Below are 19,945 nucleotides of genomic sequence, written 5' to 3' on the forward strand. Positions count from 1 at the left end.
AGGAATTTCCTACATCTCACCTGCAGTTCTGCCTTTTTTTTTTTTTTTTTTTTTTTTTTTTTAGATAGGGCTGTTTCAGTGGGATTTCTCTGGTTTTTTATAAACTTTACCCATACAAGCCCTACTCCTAAAATCCTCACGTTTGCATCCCATCAAACCCTTCATTGATTCAGTGTAACTGGGCAGAGGGCAACTCAAACCCTGGCTCTGAGGGTCCCCAAAATGCGGAAAGGAGTCCCACGCTGGGCACCTGCTTTAAGGCATCGAGTCGGGGGCTGAATTCCAGCTCAAGGTTTTTGAAGCCCTCCAATGTGCTGTGTCTGATGACCTCTCTTCTTATCAGCAGCTCTCCATCAAGAGCAGAGAGGAGACTGTTGCTTCTTCTTCTTTGTTTTTCCTTTAATTTAACTGAAACACAAATTAAATGTATTTCTGCAATTGCAAATGGCCCCTGGGGGAATGAAGCAGGACAGATCTGCACCGTTCAGCTGTTGATAAAGCCCAATGAAGCCCCCGAGGGTGGTGGGCAGCCAAAGCCGGGCAGAAACAACCATTTCATTCCAGCTCCCAACTCATGTCCTACATGGTGGAGGGGGCTCAGATGGCAAAGCTGGTTAGTTTACATCACCCAGGCACTTCAATATGCAGGAAATCAAGGGATTTTTATGCTGCCGGTGATGTAAGAGCGCGCGCTTGCAGCAGAGGGCTGAGTTGGAAATCCCAGCAGATTGGAAAGCCCTCGGAGGACGCCTCCAAGCATCAGCAAAGAGGCTTTTGGAGTAAAAAGCTGCCAGTGGTGTGCACACAACTCCTGCCAGTGGTGGTGGTGGACAGATGTTCGCAGCAGCACAATTCAGACGACGACAACCTCTTCTGCCAACAGGTTCAGCCTTTATGAAATCATTTCCAATTCTCCGGCTTCAGCACACACCAGTGTGAACTTGTGTAGTCAGACACCAGCAGTAGGTTAAGCAAAGTCAAAGGATGCTGTACATAGATATTCATCCATCTAGGCAGTAGTCTGGAGGTCCTACCTCCAGCTAAAGATGCAGATAACTCGTTAACGTTAAATTCTCCTTGTGCTCATCTTATTTTCCCCTTCCCCACGCAGATCTGCCAGAGCAGCAGGTAAAGCATCTGCCCCCTGTCCTACCCTTGACAGGATCTGTCATCAGAAAATAGCCCCTCCATCACATGCAGTTACACCTCTGTGGCTGAGCTCTTGTTTTGGGAATGCTTTGGTGCAACTATCTCACCGCTTTCCCTCAAGTCCAACATGAATATTTCCATTTGGTTAAAGACTCCAAGCGCTAGGGGCATTTTCAGAGCGTTTACTAGCTATGTGATAGGCGAGGGGGCTACCTTTGGTGGCAAAAAGCCACTTTTTCAGCCTGGCCAAAAGAGAAGGCAGGTTTGCTGGTTCACCTGTGTGTCTGCTTCTCCTGCAACTCTGACAGCTGCTCAGCAGGTCTGGAAATAAGTTTTTCCATTGGAGGAAAATGGAAAAATCATGTGGGTTAAATGGGGCACACAACGCAATCTCCAAGGATCCCACCCAAACTGCATATGGGGAGAGACGAGGCCATCTGAAGGAAGGGATTGTGCAAGGGGAGCATTGATCCATTACCGGCTCAGGCACACAGAGAGGGAAAACCCTCAAGCCCAACAGCCCGTTGAACCCAACCCAACCTTCCCAGAGAAACCCTCTAGACATATGTCTGCAGTGGTCAACGGCCACCTCTACACCCCCCTCTGCTGCATCCCCTCCTTCTTCCCAGGCGCCGTGCTTACCATTAGCCAGATGGGAAAAGGCACCTTGCGGAGGACGTGGGAGCTGTCGGACGTGACCGACTGGACGCCGGCGCACCACAGGATGGAGTATAGCCAGGGCTCGTTCACAGTGTAGAGATTCACGCTCAGGTTCGCCATGGCATAGTCCCTGCCAGGAGACAGAGAGGGTGAGAGGCGAGTCCCCCAGCAAACATCAGGCCCTCACCGCCAAGAGGAGAGCTCCTGCCGTCAGCCACCGCTATAACCACTGCTAGATTCACTGGAATTGCATTAAAATGGGTTTTTTAAACAGAGCATGGTCACTTCATAAGCAACCCAAGAGTGTTGCAATCAAGGAGTTTGTGCTTGAAAGCTTTCTTCACCCCTTGGATGCTATCTGACCCAGGCCACAGCCCATGGCAGATACTTCCTCATGAATGATGGGCACGTCGTGTTTTTCTAACACCCACCTCATCATGTTGATGTAAAATTAACATCTGGCTCAGATGCCTGTAACACTTCATAGGCAATTTGCTTAATTAAAAACTGACAGACTGCGTTTCCAGCATCGATTCCTACAACTCGCATGCCCTTGTTTTGGGGACGGTCACAGAGTTACAGCTTCCAGTCTCCTGAGGTCATTTCCCAAGAAGGTAAAGCTGCAAGCTGGGGTACAGGAGCTGTCAGCAGCAAACCAAGCACCGATAGTGGACTCCCTGTACCCATCCAATTTGCATAAATCGCTCTGTTCCCTTATCTGCGAAGCAGAAGCATCACTAATCTCCCTTGCATGAGCAGCACAGAGATTAATCCTGGCAATTTAATACTGGCAAAGCACTTGGAGGTGCAAGGCCACTGTACGAGATGGGGACATCTCAAAGCTTACAACGTGATCAAGCTGCTCCAAAGGCTGAGGGATTCTCAAGGGCAGCGGTGGTCACAGCAATGTTACATCCAGATGCTGATTTTTGGGGGGACTGTGGAAACTGTGGTGCACCAGGGCGTGTTAGGCCTGCTCCAGCTCGTGCTGCAGAACTGCAGCAACATTTGGCTGAGCACCACAAGGCCTTCAGGGTTCAAGAAACACCCAGGTGGCAGGTCTGACTTTGGAGACGGCTGAGGTGGGATTGATGAGAGATTGGGGCTGATGATTTGGGATAGATGAGAAAGTTGGCATATGGTCCTCTCCATGAGATAGAGCAGATAGGTAGGAGGAAAACCAGGCAGGAATTATCCTGCAGATAAAGCACAGACTTGGTTTTAAGGGTGAGCAACTAGACCAATTGCTGGCAGCCATGGAAAGACACCACTGCGTCACGCTAAATAGGACCATGCTCTCAAACAGCTGCTCTGCTTCCAGCCCAAACTTGCAGTAAAGCAGCTCCTTTGGAGAGATTTTTCTTCTGCAAACCTGTTTCATTTTCAAGTATTTCTTTGGGGAAAAAAAAAAAATAATCAAAATCTAAAAAGTAGAAAAGCTCTGCTAGAGACAATCCGCCCTTTCTGAGAAGGGGGCAAAGCTGGGAGCTACACACTGCACAGTTCAAACACAGGCTCAAGCAGGAGGAGAGGAACCCCACGCTGTGCCAATCTCATTAAAGAGACCTGACCAATCTAAATAGCTGACAGAACAGTAATGAAATGGGTGAATTCTCTGCAAACAGAAATTTCTGAAAGCATATCCAGGCTAATCAAAGTTCTGTGGTAGCAGCTCTGAAGCAGGTGCTGTCACGCAGTGTCCAAGCAGAGGGCCGTACCTGACATCCTCGTTCGTGACCTTGGTGTAACGCAGGTTGAGCTTCACAATGCCCTTCTCCCTCATGCGCTCCGCGTCCAGCTTGAGGCCAGAAGTCTGCTGGAAACCCGGCGCGATCTGTCTGACCAGCTGCCTCTCTGCATTCGGCAGCCACATCACCTGCGGAGGGAGCAAGACGGAGGACGGCTACGGCAAAGATGGTTCACAAAGCTGGTAACACGAGGCAGCTTTGCAGGCAGCCAGTTTACAGCAAGCCAGAAGCAAAATCACGCGAGAGAGTGCCTCATTTATCGTACAAATTGTCTAGCAGACACTCACAGCCTCCTGCATCTTTAATCAAATGCATTTCAGGATTATCCTTGAACTCAAAGGACTGTAACGCACAAAAACTTAGAGGTGAAAAGGGTTGAGATACGAAGGGATCAGGTCAAGGGCTCATGAGAAGTGAAAACCTGTCTTCCCCGCCCAGTTCGGGGCACCGAGAGAACTAAGGACATGAGGCTAAAATTGGCGGTGCAGACAGGATGCACAGGAGAAGACTATCACGATCTCACGGCTAAGACTAGTTTTATTCGCCATCTTTTTCCAGGACTACATCCACTCCAACCCAGGGCAAGGATTTCCCCAAGTTCACACCACACTTTGAAGGTGTGCCAAGTTCATTACTGTTAACGTGCTCAGCTGCTGGATGTGAAGTGGATGCAGGAACCAAGCTGGGCAGTTTCATGTCTTGTGCCAGGCAGAGGCTGGGCCCAGCCAGACGATCCCAGCAGTACCCCTGGGCATTCCATTGCTTTAACCCCTGTTTAACAAGTTGGTGACACCCACCTATCAAAGCATCGGAGCAGCCCAGATGCAGCCATGTGCATTTTCAATAGGGAACCATAAAAAGTGGGGAAGAAATATCACTTCACAACCCCACACCTGTGTTTCAACTACTTTTCTCCAGCTTTCCATTCCAACATCCAAGGAGAAGACAGCACAGTCCTCCCTTGGACGTAGCCAAGCTGGCAGAGGCTCGTGGATAACACTGTCACAGCAGCCACACAGTTACCTGGAAATTGGGTGTCAGTGTCTCTCATTAGAAAGGCAGATGGAAGCTAAAAATAGCTCCTCCTGGACCCACCACTGTACAGGTTGGTGCTGAACTCGTCTGTGCGCGCAGATGCACCTCCCTGGCACAGATGAAATACCTGAGCTGCGAGTGATGTCGTCATTCCACTTGACAGCCTCACCACGCTGTTTTCATAGAATCACAGAACGTGTTGGGTTGGAAGGGACCTCTGAAGGCCATCTAGTCCAACCCCCCGACAACAGGCAGGGACCTCTCTAACTAGGTCAGGTTGCTCAGAGCCCCATCAAACCTTGAATGCCTCCAGGGATGGGGCTTCCGCTACCTCTCTGGGCAGCCTGTGCCAGTGATCCACCACCCTGGTGTTAAAGAATTTTTCCCTAACGTCCAAGCTAATCTACCCTTTTCTAACTTAAAACCATTACCCCTAGTCCTATCACTACAGATCCTCATGAACAGCTCTTCCCCTGCCTTCTTATAGGCCCCTTTCAGGCACTGCAAGGCCGTTACAAGGTCCCCCCCGGAGCCTTCTCTTCTCCAGGCTGAACAACCCCAAGTCTCTCAGTCTGTCCTCACAGGGGAAAACAGTTCCCTCACATCCAGCAGGAACCTCTCCTGTTTCAGTTTGTGACCACTGCCTCCCGTCCTCCTGACATGCAGCTCAGTGCAGAGCTTCGGTCCAACTTCCCAGCCGGTACCGGCAAGATCTAATAGCAGCTCTCCAAAGTCTTTTCTTTTCTAGGATGAAGAGATTCAGCTCTCTCAGCCTCTCTTCATGTGTCCAGCCCCCTGCCCAGTTTGGTGGCCTTTGTAGGACCTTCCCCATTTTATCAGCATCTGTCTTGTACTGGTGAGCCCCACACTGAACACAGGACTGCTGAGTAAGGGGAATGATCAGGACCATTAGTGCAGCCCAAGACACATGCTGTCAAGCCTCCTCACTACCAGGGCACGCTGCTGCACTGGCAGCCGCCTTGGGTGGCTTTCAGATGTCCCTAGCTTCTGGGATCACCAGCCTGGAGGCACAGGCCTCCGCAGCACGGCTTTCCTGGCACAGGGTGGCATTTCAAACAGCATCCAAAACAGATCGCTCGAGGATACAGGGAAACCTGTGAGAAGGGCAATTTTGGAAATGTCACCAACCCCACAGAACTCACAGCCTGCTGGGGAATTCCTGATGCCAGGATGGTTTCCAGGGTGATGTTGATGTAAGTGCTGTAGTAGGGATGAGCTGATGGCAGGTCCTGGAAGTTCAGGATGAGCGATGTGTTGTCCTTGATCACCTCTAGCATATCTGCCAGCTTGCAGACTGACTGGTTGGCAGCTTCCAAGTAGTCAGACCTTGAGAGAGAACCAGCTGTCCAGAAAGGGTCATTCTGAAAGCAAAGCACATCCCAGTATTACTGCCACAATGTCCAGACTCCCCCAATACAGGTGAAGACCCTTTTCTATCCCACCTTGGCAACAGTGGGGCACGCTGACAGTTACTCTTGCTGAAGTGCTTTGCTCTGCCTCAGTTTCCCTGCCCAAGGGGAGGTCACAGATCATTACTGAAAGCAAGGTGTGCTGCACAGGTCACCCCATTTTCAGAGGAAGAGCAGAGCTATAGGGCAGTAATGTAATTTTCCAGGGTAGTAAGCTAAAAATGTACTTTCTGACACTATGTACACAATCGCCAAGGTTTCTTCAGGATCCAAACCCAGAAAGAATCAGCTGTGATGTAACTGAGAGTGATCAAAGAGGAGCTATGAGCTGTTGGAAGAGATGGGCTCCTGACTTAAGTACATTCAGGAATGACTGCTTCAAAGCACATCCCAAAAAGCAGCCTTCCAGCTGCCGCCTTGGCCCTTCTCGTCTGGCAAGCAGCAGTTTCCCTGCATTCCCACTCCCACTCCTACAATCCAAGCAAGTTTCTGTGCAGCTGGAATGCACAGGCATCCCCATCACACTGCCAGACCAGCTCAAACCCGAACAGCAGTGAATCTATGGTGGCTTCAGGCCTCCACCAAGCAAGCACCCAGGGAACTCCGACCAGGCACGTGAAATCAGTGCCTGAGCTCGCATCGCTGCAGCAATGTCCCAGCAAACCACGTTCAAGCTCGCATGAGGGTGCTGGAGTGCTGCAGCCCTCCTTCCAGGCCACAGCCAATGCTCTCCATGAAGGAGGCCATAACCTTCACTACAGCCACCGGGCAGAGAGCAGCTTGACAAAAAGAAATCCCACCTGCAACCCGGCTGGATGCCAAAGGAAAGGTCAAGCCCATCCCACAGCAATTCCTCCCCCGCTGGACTTCAAAGGCCGATTTTCTTGCTTTTTCTTTGTAAAGACAACTATCCCCAGAAGTAAATTAAGGACAAAGGCATTGCATATAACGTTGTCTTTTCTGTTCTCTTTATAATCACGTTCACCCTCCTGGGGGTCTTGAAGCTCTTTGTGGGGTCAACAAGGCATTAAGGCCCCTTCTTCCAGAAGAGGCACAGAAAGACACATCTTTTAGACCAAGTCTAAGTTTAGTAGAAGACAGAACTAAATGTGGTTCAGGGGCAATTGGTCTAGCTGCACTTCAGACCACTGAGGAGATGGATCTACACCTCCCCACCTCGAAGAGCTGAGGCCTGAGGCTTTCATCCCATGGCTGTGGCTCCAGGACACCCTCTCCACGGCCGTACGCACCTGTAAGAACCACTCTCCAGCATTGAGCGTTTCCAGGTCGGTCCAGTTGAACATGGAGGAGTGCTCGTAGGCCCGCTCTGGAAACACTTCCTCCACATTTGTTGTTCTCCTGAGTGTCTGGTCATGCATCAGAAACGGCACTCCATCGTAGCTGCAAAGACAGTCAGAGGCCCCATTGCAGGTGGAGGTGCCCACCACGTACACAGGACTAGAGAAACGCCTGCTCCCACTCCAGGCTCTCTCACAGCTTCACATCAAAGTCATTGCGAAGATCTCAACCAGCTTAACACACCCGCAGCATCCTCGAGGTCAGTTGAGATGAGATGCACCCAGAGAAGAAAGTCTCTTTGATACCCGCTAGATGGTTGCGGTCATTTGTACACTGACATAACCCTAATCCATCTCTCCCTCTCTCTCTCTCCTCCCCACCACCCCCTCAAAAACTTCTGGAGTGCCAAACTCAGGTAGGCTGGACAAGAACCCCCACCCTGAGTGCTCACGCTAACCAAAGCTTTCTGCAGTGTCTGTAGCTCCCAATAACGTCAGAGGTTTTCCACACCCTCCATGCAGACACACACACAAACTATTCTGAAATTGTTAATAGCAGATGAGGAGTAAGATTTTCGAAGGCTCTCAGACTATATCAGGAACTTAATGTTCATGGGCTTTCAGCAAGATGCAAGGGTTCCGAGCTACCAAAATTGCTCTGAAATTGCCTTTTTCCAACTGAAAATTAGTTTCAGGAAACAGCCATGCTCACATGAGTTAAGTTCACATGTCTTAAAGAGAACCCACCTCTCAGATGAGAGTAAACAGCCAAATGCATGCCCTGTGTTTTTCAAGCCACCTAGATATTACAGAACAATGGTTTTGGGAAACTTAGAAAGCTGTTTAAACTTTCTTCTACCTAATTTTCTGTGACTGGATCAGTGGTAACACCACACAGGACAGTAACAGTTTCTATCAAGGGCAAGGGACAGTTGTCCGAGCTCAGGAATAAAGATAAACCCAGGGCAGACAGCCTGATTATGGCGACACTTCCCAGAGCAAGGAGCCCATCTCCATAACAGGAGACTCGGATAAAGTCAGTAAAGGAGATGGGGTTAAAATACAAAACCCATTTGAGTTAGGAGACAACCCAGAGCACTCACCCCCAGAACTAGAGGGAAAACATAAAACAATTTTAGATGATGAAGCAAACGCTGCCTCAGCTTTACTGCTGCCTGCAGAAGTCCCACATCACAAAGGTCACTGGCATCTTTATTTGCTGTTTCTAGCGCGCGCTGTGCCAACTACTTCCCCTCCCAACCCAGAGCAACACGCTGACACAGCAATACCATGCTCAGCCGCACACCATGCTGCTGCAATCAGAAGGGTTTTTAATAAATAGGGGGTTTTTTTAAAAAAATGATACTAAGCAACTGCAGAATTAAGAGCGTGGAGTGTTTAAGGGAGATAGGAGCTCAGGTCTTAACGTCTCGTAGCGGAGCGTCATCAGATACTGCTAAGCCTTAACCGCAGCGTGGAAATCCTACAGGGCACTTAACATTCGCTCCCTCCTTTCTAATCCTTCCCCCTTAGAGTCCCTCAGCACTACCCAAGGCTGACCACAAGGTCTTATCAGGCAGAGGTTTGAAAAAGTAATTCAGAGAAAGAACTCAGGGCTTTGGAGTAAGTGACGTGGGAGGAGGCAGAAGCTGAGAGGGGAACACACAGCGATATTATGCTCCTGCTGCTTGAAGAGCAAAGCTGACTTTACAGCCAGCACTGGGTTTATAACCAGGGCCACCCAGTTTGGGGTGTGTAATGGGTAGGGAGCAGGATGCAATGGGTCTGAGCGTACTCCCAAGCAGCCCACCGACGGCTGATGCGTGCCTAGAAGAACATGGAAGCTTCCCAGGTGGAGTGTTCACATCCAGGCACAGGCACCAAGAGCATCTTTCAAGTGGATACGGACAGCAACGGGTGTGGTGCTGCAAACCCTTCCTGAAAGTTGCTACCAGCCGTATTGAGAGCTCACTTTTTGGTCTGAAGGTCACCGGAGTCGTCCTCTTATAAAGACTCCTAGACAGGACCTCAAATAATTGGGCCATCAAGGGCATTGTTTAAGCTATGGATGCTTGGGGTGCTCCTCTGGGATGGCTGATGTGTGGCAACACGGAAAGCTCTTGGAGCTTTTCCAGCTCTCCTCTGCCCAGAAGTCCACCTTTCTGCTTGGCCAGTGCTAATGGAAGCGACTGATTCAGCCGCACGAGCCGACTGCTCATCTGTGAGTCTGCACAGTCAAGGAGTTGTCCTTTCACAACAGCCTACGGACTAATTTTGGAAAGAACGAGAATTGTATCACGTACATCCCAGTTCATACTTCATCCTTCCACAATGACCTTCCACTCCCCAGTGGGAGGAAATTCTGCCTCTTCCCAAGGCCAGCTGACTTCAAGCCAGGCCAGAAACCAGGTGCTGTGTCCCACCGCAATAAAGCGAGCTCCAGCACAAACTACAGTTCTCCTGCAGATGCAGATTAGTTTTGTGACAGGGGCCTGCAGGTTCCCCCACCTGGTAATTAAAAGTAAAGCTGTCCATCTCGGTGGAACAATGAGTAGCATCTGTGCATTACAAACGGAGACAGCCAGGAGTTACTGGGTACATTCACCACAAAAGCTCTTTTCAGTGGGAAACAGCAGTAACAACCAGCCACACATCAGGTAGGAAAGACCCACCGGCACGGTTTGGGCCATCCGCAGAGAAATTCTCAGACCAACCAGCACGCCGGCTTACCTCAGTACGACATCAGCTTGGACTCCGTACACCTTCTGCTCCACTGCCTTCTGGAAGGACATCAGAGTGTTTTCTGGTGCCAGCTATGGGGAAAAAAAAAAAAGAGCAAAGAGAGATTAATAGTAAGTGGAAACGTTTACGAAACGGTTTCAGCGAGGTGTAGAGATACTCGGGAGCCAAAACAATCTTGTTTTGCAGATTACGCACCGGCCGGTTACAGTGCCGCACCAGCGCTCCCCAGACAGAACTGCATCTTACTGGAGTCTGATGATGACCGACGCATTTGCCTCCACTGATGGCCTTTCCCACGCAGCACAAAGTTCAATGCAGAGCTATCGAGGCCTGCAATGCCAGCAGCCTGGCTACCTCGAGATCTGGTGCAAAATTAGCGTATGACAGATTTGCTCATCAGTGTGGCTTGAAGAACCCCAGCACGTGATTGTTAATGTGATGCCAATCCTCTGTTCACAGGTTATATCTAGAGCTACCTAATCCACCTTCACGGTTCTTCGTTCTCCTACTTCTACGTGATGTGATTACGCCATTAGAGAAAGCAGAAAGTCCATAAACCAGGGTATTGTCCATATCATGGAGAACAACCAGACCACGCGTCTTACTTCCACATCTACTCAGTCTAAAAATTAGTTGACTTCTCTAATAAAAAATGTTCTAATTAGTTTTAACAACAATTAAAAAAAAAATAGCCTTAAGCCTAGAAAATTTGTTGCAATGGCTATCACAGATCAGGACTCAAATTTTATATCAAATTCCTTCCTGTTGAATAGAGCACGTGGTAACAGAATTTGGGTTTGTTTAAAAACGATACAGTGTGAAAACAAATACTTTGTTTTTCTACAAAACCAGTACAGTCTAGCTAGCTCCAAAATGTCCATCAACCAAAAACAGGCAGAGCAAGGAAAAAAAAAAAAAAACAAACCAACAACAAAACCCCAAAACAGACAGACAGGCAACTGTGGAAAGAAAACCTGGCAGGTTTTCTGCACTGAAACACGAGTACATCAAAATAAAGCTATTTTTAAAAATAGTTTTCTTTTTTCCAATTTTGCTTTCAGTTTTAAAGCACCTGTAACTTCCTGGTTTTCCACTCATCTCTGCCACCACCAGGATCAGTAAGGTTCCATCACGACACAATGAGCATCACCACCTATGATTTTCCAGAATTACTCCCGGGTTGGAAAGAAAAATAATTAAGAACAAAGGCCTATATACAAGATGCACAATAAATACAAAAACCTGCTCAAGAGTTTAAGGCACCTTTAAGAATCGCTTATTTTCTTATAAGCTGATCACCTTATGTGCTCAGATGATCAAGCAAAGCTTTGGGGTACCGTAGTCAGACCAAATGTCAGCAACAACCTTCACATACCTCCAGTATCTCCCTGCTGCATTCCTCTGGCTCCAGCCGCGCATCGGTACTGGTTCATTTTTATGTTTGTTCAACAAAGGCAACACAGAGGCATGTGGACTTCCCAAAAAAAGCTCCCAATCAAAGCCTGACTTGTCTAGGCAAAGACAGAGGCAACACCCTCTCGCTCTGCCCAGCACCGGGTCACGCAAGGTCGGGCTGAAAGAGCTTTTTGCAATCCAGGCACGATGCCCAGAGCTGTCAGCAGGGAGCAGCAGCCACAAAGATCTGAAGATCCCATCCAGACTTGCTCCATCTCCTTGGGTTGCTTTCAGCATCTCGGGTTTCCCCCTCGCAAGTAGCTCAGATTTCCCTCCGGATAACGCTGCAAGGCGATCCTCTCTCTGCAGGGTAAGGCTCAATACTCGCCTTCGGACACCGCAGCAATCGCAAGGAAATAAAGTGAGTTTCTCCAGCTGAGCTAGAGGGACCGAAGGGCAGCGCGAGACCACCAGCCCGTCAGGCAGCGCTGCTGGGTGGGCGCGATGCAAGTCCCAGCTCAGGATGCACAACTACATCAAGCAGCGACTGAACCCACACCGCTATTAGCGGTGTCACCAGGGACGCGGACACACAAGGAACCAAAAAGCGAAATGTACCTGGTTGTAAGTCACCTCTCAGGCTAAGGGAGATGGGAGAGGCCAGGTGGGACTGCCTGCACAAAGCAGTCAATGTAAAACCCTTTGACAAGGGTATGACAGCACTGCTGTCACCCACCCACCCAACGAGGGGCTCACATTGCATCAATCTGGGCTAACGAAGGCAGACAAGCATGGCTACAACAGTAGAGGCAGAGCAGCGCCACCAAGGTCTTCTTGGGCCTTACCTGTACGCCAAACTCTGGCACAGCAGACTCCTAACCCGAGAGGGCACAGGCTCTGCTCTTCAATAACAAGATTAAAAACGCTTCTTGCCTCTTTTCAGTGTATTTCGGCTTGTGCAGGGCCAGGGTCAAGCCTTGCTTGGACACCAGACCTCCCAAGACGCAGCCGGTGTGAGATGCAGGGGAAGCTTTAACCTAAATGAGAGGACAGCCCCAGCCTCCACTGCTGGAGGCACTCGAAGGAAACACCGAGCCACACAGATCTGAGGTGGCACGTCCATACACAAGAGCCTCCGTCAGCTGGACTGGGGAAAAGTAACCTCAGGCAGAGCTGGGACCGCACGCAGCGGTGAGAGATGAAAGCCAAACGGGAACACGGCCTTTTGGGGAGGGGATTTCTGTTTGCCAGACTGGACAAATTCGGCCACGTAAAGACAGTCAGTGGTACTCATGCATCTGCTACAATACAGGTTGCAGTGAGCTAAAACCTGAGATTTTCACTGAGTTTTAAAACTCAGTGCACTATGACTGTCCCAGCCTTAGCACTCAGGCAATTCCCGCCGAGCTTAACCCCATGGAGAGATGATACCAGACCCAGGAGTGGAATATCCCTCTCCTGCCTCATCTCTAGCCCCTACACAGTTTGCAGGCCAAGCTTCACTCTTCAAGAAGGGCAAAACTGAACTGGACCCCACCAGGGCTGCACGTGGCTGCTCAGATACAAGGGACATCCATTCCTTTCCCAGGAACTTGACCCCAAAAGCAAATCAAATAAACTTACAAAACACTGGCCAGATCTGTGTTGAAAATGCAGCTGTGCAGAGGAAACAGCGTTTAAAAAGCTGTTCCAAGCACAGACTGTCACTTAAGGCCCGACCATCCGAATACGCACTTAGGAGCTGTAACGTCATCTCCATCACACCACCGCTAGAAGCGAAGAGCATCCTCTTGAAGGGCATCACAGATGGATGAACATCTCTGGCTGCTCTGAATCAGCAAACAGCACGGGTGTCAGCAGGAGCGCTCTCTGCGACACTGTGCCCCACAACGGCACGTGCTGGGCAGCCTCCGTAACGCCACAACGCGACCACTCGACAGCCCAATTCCCCGTGTGCCAGAAGCTTTCGAAAAGCAGATTATAAGCCTTCCAGGCAAAGACGTCATTCTTGTGAGCATGTGGCAGGTAAGCTCCTAACCTGGCCAGAGCCAGTCACCCTGACATAAATAGTTGCATCTCCAAATGAGTCCATCATCGATGCAGAAAGCTGTCCTCCCTGGTTGCTAAACCTCTCGGCCGATCCTAGCCTTGAGGGGACTGAACAAGCCACTGACACCAATGACACCAGCCAGCAAAGGTCAACCAGAAAGACAGGACAGCAAATTTAACCCTCTCTCCTAAAATCAGATGCTGCCTACCCCTGGAGGTTCCCCTGGGACCACTGTAGAGGCAGGATCAATCTGTACCGAGAGTTCATGTCCTTTACAACGTGAGGTTTTTGTGAAAAGAGAGAATCCAAGTAACGTGCATTTCCATCATCCCGGCCTGTTTCTGTCTCCCTCCAAGAAAGAGGGAGCTGAAGCCCCAAATTCAGCATGTTTAGGGCAGAGATGTCTCTAAGCAGGACAGCTGCTGGTACAGAAATTACTTACTGAGATGAGTGCTGAAAGGTTTTACAGCAAAACTGTAGTAACTAAACAATCTTTCTGCTTGTTTCTCTCTGTCTCCCTCCAGTTTCTTTGACGGGTTTCCTCCTTGATACAACACGTACAGGCACGTTATATCTAAAATGTGAATCCAGGTTTGCAGCACTGCAGTGTAACTGGATACAGTCCATTTCTTAAGGAACCAGTGCTGAAGTGAAAGAAGCCCTGGGGCACAAAGCAATGATTTCACCCCAAGACCGCTGTCCTACATAAACCACGCCAACACCCCCTGAAAGCCACAGGCAGACCCTGTACAGGGTTTCTAGGAGCTGTTCCTTTTCTTTCCATTTGGTTCGATAGGCTCATCCCTTCGAAAAATCATGCTACCCTGCATTTCTTCCTGTTAGAGAGACACAGCAAGTCATTTCTAGAAAAGTACCCATGAACAAACTGATTTTGACTATTTTTGTGCTCAGAAGTCAATTGCAAATGGAGTCAAGAGGTTTGGAACTTCCTTAACGACGATTATGAAAGCGTGCTAGTTAGAGCAGCATAGCCATGCTGCAGCTGGACATCACTACATTGTATTTTCCCCTAATTAGCCACCTTGCTAGGCCTTAAAAAAAAACCAAGATAAATCCCTGCATCATTTGTCTGTTGGGGAGGCTGACGAAGAAGCTTGCACAGAACTGAATTTGTCCCAAAGTGTAACCGCAGCCACTGGACGCCTCTGGCACTGTGCACTGAGCTGCACTAAAGGGTTTGATCTTTGCTTCATCAACAAGCTTTGAGGATATTTTCTCATCCTTTTGGAAACACGAGCATAATTTTAATTTTCTATTTTTATTTTTTATTTTTATTCTTTTTTTTTTTTTTTTTTTACATTTTCCCTCCTTTATCTCTCCTTTTAGTATCAATCTCCTCATAAGCCAATAAGTGGACTAAAGACACAAGGCATGATTAGGGGGATACCTCAAAAATGATGTTTTCCTCCTGTAAGAAGATGCCCTTTGGAAGTTCCCTGTATGGGACTTAGTACAGGACCCGCCAGTACACTGGCTTCAGCATTAGTGTCCCATCATGCCAGGTGACTGTGAGGCAACACCAATACTGTTTAAAAATAAAATAAAAGGCAACACCAATACTGTTTAAAAAATAAAATAAAATGTATCTTTAATCTCTAGGAATTCTAGGTATTTTAGAGAGCGCTCATATCCAGCATTCTGGAAACAGCTCAGCTAGACTGAAAGGAAGGGGAAAAGTGCAAAACAAAAAGAGAAAAAAAAAAATAAAGGATTGCCTTGGACAACAGGATAAACTCATAAGCAAAAAGCCATTAGAAGTGTAATAACTAGTAACAGGAGATGAGACCTCATTATTGTTGTACTGCAGACAAAAAAAGCTGAAGCTTGATTTAATGAAAGACCACCTGATCTTACGTAGATTTATCACGATGACCACAGGCTTTTCTCCAGGTCTGATGCCAACTGTGATCGTTCCTTACTATCGATCAGACCAGCAGACGGGTTAGCTGCTGTATTTTTAACATGTGGGTGTGCATGAGACATACAGCAAACCGAATGCTGCTCGATTTCAGCAGCACAAACCAAAGCACTTCAGAGCCCTGACAAAAAAAACAAAACAAACCCCTCCCAAACAGGTTGTGGCAAAGTTTTGGTACCCAAGGTAAGATGAAATAAAGGCCCTCAAAAAGACCAAGAATACAAAACCTCCAAACCAACAGAAAGAAATCCCTAGCTCTTCTTTGTTAGCTGAAAGCTCTCCAATAAGCCACAACTCCAACCAGAAGTGTTTGTTATGGTTTCCATACTTATTTGGCACCAAAAGATGACAAAAGAGCATCTCTGTGAGAACACCAGCATATATTGAGGCTTCACCTTCAGGTGGTATAAAAGAACCCCGCAGCTCCACGTGTGCAAGGCTGTATTTGCTGGAAGTTTCCCCAGGAGCAGCACGACACGCTCCCTGTGGAGGCAAAACCGTCCCATGCAACAACCCAATAGGCCAACCCCAAGCGCTGGCTGCCCACCAAGGTGCTTTGTCCCACCAAAGGGTACTTTTCCACTCCGGAGCTGCGCAAAGCCGGTGAGTCAGCACCGCCGAGAAAGGCTCCTCCCGGCACAGCGCCGGCGCTCAGCCAGGGGATGGACACCGTCCACCGTGCAGGAAGGAGCTCGACGGCACGAGCGCCGCGTGCCTCGTGGCACACGGACAGCGGTTTCAGCAGAGTCTCTCCTCGTACTGCTAAGACACGCCGAAAACCTGCTGTATGGGCGGTTTGCCAAGAGCATTTCTTTCCACGCTATTCGTAGCCTCCAGGTCCGAAATCAAGAGCTGTTCTTGCCTCGACATGCTTGGATGGTTTCCATAGGGTTAGCCTGAGTGTTTTTAGACTAACACTGGTCTAAAAAACCAGTGGACCTTTTTGGTCCCAGGAACGGGAGGTGGGTTCCCAGCCTTCACGAAGGTTTCCCAAGGAGACAGATAGGTGTCTCGCTCAGATAAGTCCTTGCTATTATTAATCCTTCGGGTGATTTACCTACAATTTGAGATCATCATGACGAGCCTAATTGTTTTTATAAGGAATATATATTTAGGACGAACAACCTAAAAGCAAGTAGGATTCAACATTATAGACAGCGCGTTCTTTAGAGCCCAAAAATCAAAGACAACCTGCCTCAGCGTGAAGCACCCTGTGAGGAAAGACATTTGGGAGAAGATGTTAAAGATGCAAATGGCAGTAGAAGTTGGTGTCTTTCTGGGTTAAGTTCCTCATTTCCATCTCAGATTTGGTCCCAGCTTTTACCTTCTACCCTTGTTGTGGCTTATCCTCAGCATAAGTGGCGTATTTGCCATCACAGGGAGAAGACAGTCAAATCTATTGCCACTGAAGACAAAAATGCAACTACATTTCTGTAAGAAGGATAAAAAGAGATGGAAGACCAAAACCAACAGACACCTGCTCATAAAGCCATCTGAGAAGGTTAATATGTCAACATGCAAAATTTACAGGGAACCCCATTCGATTTTTTGGGGTGTCAGATGATTCCTGTACCCATCAGGACATGACCCTTTCAAACCAATAGACAACAAGTAAAGGCTGGAACCCTCATTTCCCAGCACGTTGCTGCCACCACCCTCATGGTCTCTTGATGGGAGCCCCGAAAGACTGAAACAGATCTGAAGGCTGCATAATTAAAAGAGCCTTTTGAAAAGAAACTGATTAACTAAATGTCGGCTAAAAGAAAGGTTTTTCGGATAGCACCCTGGTGGGAGTGGACATTTAGCACAGCATAGACTGGGTGATATTTAGGCAAGGGAAGGCAGAAGGACTCGTGCAGAAGAGCCTTCCTAGCAGTGAATTAAAGCTTGTGGGGAAAGCGGATGATGACAAAGGGACATTGCTTGGAGGAGCACTAGCACTACAGACAAATGGTCAGCCCGTGGGGACCCAGCAGCTCTCCTGCACCACAAGAAGCCACACTTCATCTAGGTACAGATGCCAGGATGGCTTCTGATTTTCTCTTGCTACTTAAAATGCAAGGACTTTTTCCCCTCTTACAGTGTTTCGAGACAAATTATATGAGCCATATGGCCTCTGTTCCTCACTTTTTTCCCTCCAGAGAACAAGGACAGCAGCTGAGTTGCACTCACACAGACGTGAGGAATGCTGCTTTAAAAAATCCTAAAGGGGCAGAAGAGAGACAGGGTGAGTGCATGGATGGAAGAAAGCAGGGTCTGGAGTGCAAAGGAAGAGCGTTGCCCCTGTTTGAGGTGCAGGCTGCGCGCCCTGATGGATCAGTGTCCCCCAGCACGTGCACACACCCCCAGCTTTCCTGGGAAACTCTCCACGTCACCACCTTTTGCCCAATACACCATATGCCAGGTCCCCAACAAATCCTTTGTTTCAGGACAACAAGCTTCTTCAGCCACCCCACGGATCTCCTTTGCCTGCTCTTGTCAGAAGAGCACTCAGTTGTGTCTTTCTAGTGTAAAGGGAGCGTGGGACATGCAAACGCAGCATTACAGACCCAGTCCTGCCAGACAGGTGAAGCAACCAGCGATCAGGCTCTATCAGGGAACACGTTCATCTGCACAGCAAATCATATTTGTCTTGCTTCAGGAGATCTAGAGGCAAATATTGCATCCTTTTTATTATCTCCAGCCCCACTAGATCTAGTTTCACCTCAGGTCCCCACTTCCCAGGCTCTGCAGACTTTTGATCTCGACATTGCCCAAGGCAGGATGTCTGTGTCCTACAGCCCAGGCCCCAGACTCTTCTCTGGACTCTTTCCTCCTCCCCAGCTCCACTTGGCCCTTTCTCCAAACTAAACCTACACACAGCAAAAGCACAGCAAGCGGCCCTGGGAAACAAGACCCTGTTAGCAGAAATGCCTTCTGGCAAGGCTTTAAAATCAGTACTTTCCAAGCAGGTATGACTTAGCACAACCTGAAGACTTGCCCTGTAGGCGGAACTCTTTAAATTCAAGGTAACATTTGATGTAGTGAAAATCTGGGCATAGATGCAAGTACAGAAGGAAGTCCTGACCGCTTCTCTCTGGTCCTCATGTTTCTGATCCCACCTCAATTTTGGCGTTTAAGGGCACAGTCGGAGGACACTCACCACACATACAGCAAAGGCAAAGCAGTTTGATAAACCTACTGCTCCTCGTGGGCCACGCAGGCTATGGCTTGAAGGCTGGAACAAGGCTTGCTAGTCTCTGATCCTGGTTCTTGTGGGCTCCAGAGCAAACCAGTTGCTGCTAACAGACAACCCACTCTGGGTACTGGGGAAAGGTGAAGGGGAGGGATGCCCCCTGCTGAGCAACACCTGGGCCACAGCTCCACATGCAGCGCTGAGTGATCTCCACCACTGCTCTCGACCAACCATCGCAGCCCCCTGCACCCTAACCATGCAGCAGCATCTTCACAGATGGGTTTTTTCCAGATCTCAAAGAGTGTCTGCTGGCTCCAAGGAAGAACATGAAGCAAAGCAACGGTCCAAGTCTCTGCTGGGAGCCTTGCTCCAGATAAGGTTTGCGTAAACTATCTGGAAGACAGAAGAAAGCTGTCTGCTGTTTAGTTACTTTGGAAGGCTGTGGGGGGCACACGGGCCTGGAAACCCCACAGGAATAAAACCTCCTGACAGGTTTTGTGATTTGCTGCCATGCAGAAAGCATGCAGAGCACAGGTTCTCACTTGGTTTCTTCTGGCCTTCGTGGTCGATACAAACCCAGTAGGACAGGAAAAAGCATTTATCATGCCCAGAACTTGGTTTTGCCACCCACAGAGGCAGTATAGTTAGAAGAGTGATGCAAATTAAGCTGGTATTTCAAGAGATTGCTTAAAGAAAGATATTATTAAAAATAAAGATAAAAAAATAAAATACTTCTGTGTCATGACAGGTGTTTGTCTCAACTAGTAAACTCCTAGTGTGCACTCTTGGACTTTGAGAGGAGCTCAAGCATGCTCCAGCCTGACAAATAGGTTCTAACAGCCTATACAAATGTAGGTTTCTGCTTTGAATGTCAGCAAAAAAGTTAGTTGCATGCCCTAAAAAACCAAAAACACCCCCCAAAAAAACCCCAAAACATTCACAAGACCAGTGCCTACACTGCAGTATGCTGCCTTTTCTGAAGTCAATGAACCAGAGAGAGATGGAGGCACAGCTATGCCACAGACCTACATACAGAAGCACCCAAACCAGACACTGAGGTCAATGTGTGTCCAAACACCACAGGATGGTATTATCCAAGCCCACGGCTGTGCCCAAACCAACAGGCTTCACTTTTGGTCTGGACACGTCCAGAAACCTTGGAAAAGAAAGGACTATATGATTATGATTTCAAGGTCGACCCAGAGGCAGATGACAGGAATGTTTCATCACCTCACCCAGTCTCATGACGACCTGCAACGCAAGAGTACCGCGCGGTCATGTAGGGTCAGCACAGCTTGTTTGTTTGTTTTTCCAGATTGCCACA

At 48.6% G+C, this 19,945-nt stretch overlaps 1 protein-coding gene across 2 annotated transcripts in view; it reads right to left on the reverse strand.

The window, feature by feature from the left end:
• The window catches only part of GDPD5 (glycerophosphodiester phosphodiesterase domain containing 5), a 106,256-nt gene that overhangs the window by 9,788 nt on the left and 76,523 nt on the right, over positions 1-19,945 (reverse strand). For both annotated transcript variants that reach the window (XM_086481587.1, XM_086481588.1), the window contains exons 8-12: positions 10,051-10,133; positions 7,273-7,423; positions 5,756-5,974; positions 3,528-3,685; positions 1,792-1,939 (exon numbers count right to left, since the gene is read on the reverse strand). In XM_086481587.1, the coding sequence (XP_086337713.1) occupies positions 1,792-1,939; positions 3,528-3,685; positions 5,756-5,974; positions 7,273-7,423; positions 10,051-10,133 (759 nt within the window). The remainder of the gene's footprint in view (positions 1-1,791; positions 1,940-3,527; positions 3,686-5,755; positions 5,975-7,272; positions 7,424-10,050; positions 10,134-19,945) is intronic.

This window comes from Leptosomus discolor, chromosome 1, assembly GCF_034619465.1.
Source record: "Leptosomus discolor isolate bLepDis1 chromosome 1, bLepDis1.hap2, whole genome shotgun sequence".
Taxonomy (NCBI): Eukaryota; Metazoa; Chordata; class Aves; order Leptosomiformes; family Leptosomidae; genus Leptosomus; species Leptosomus discolor.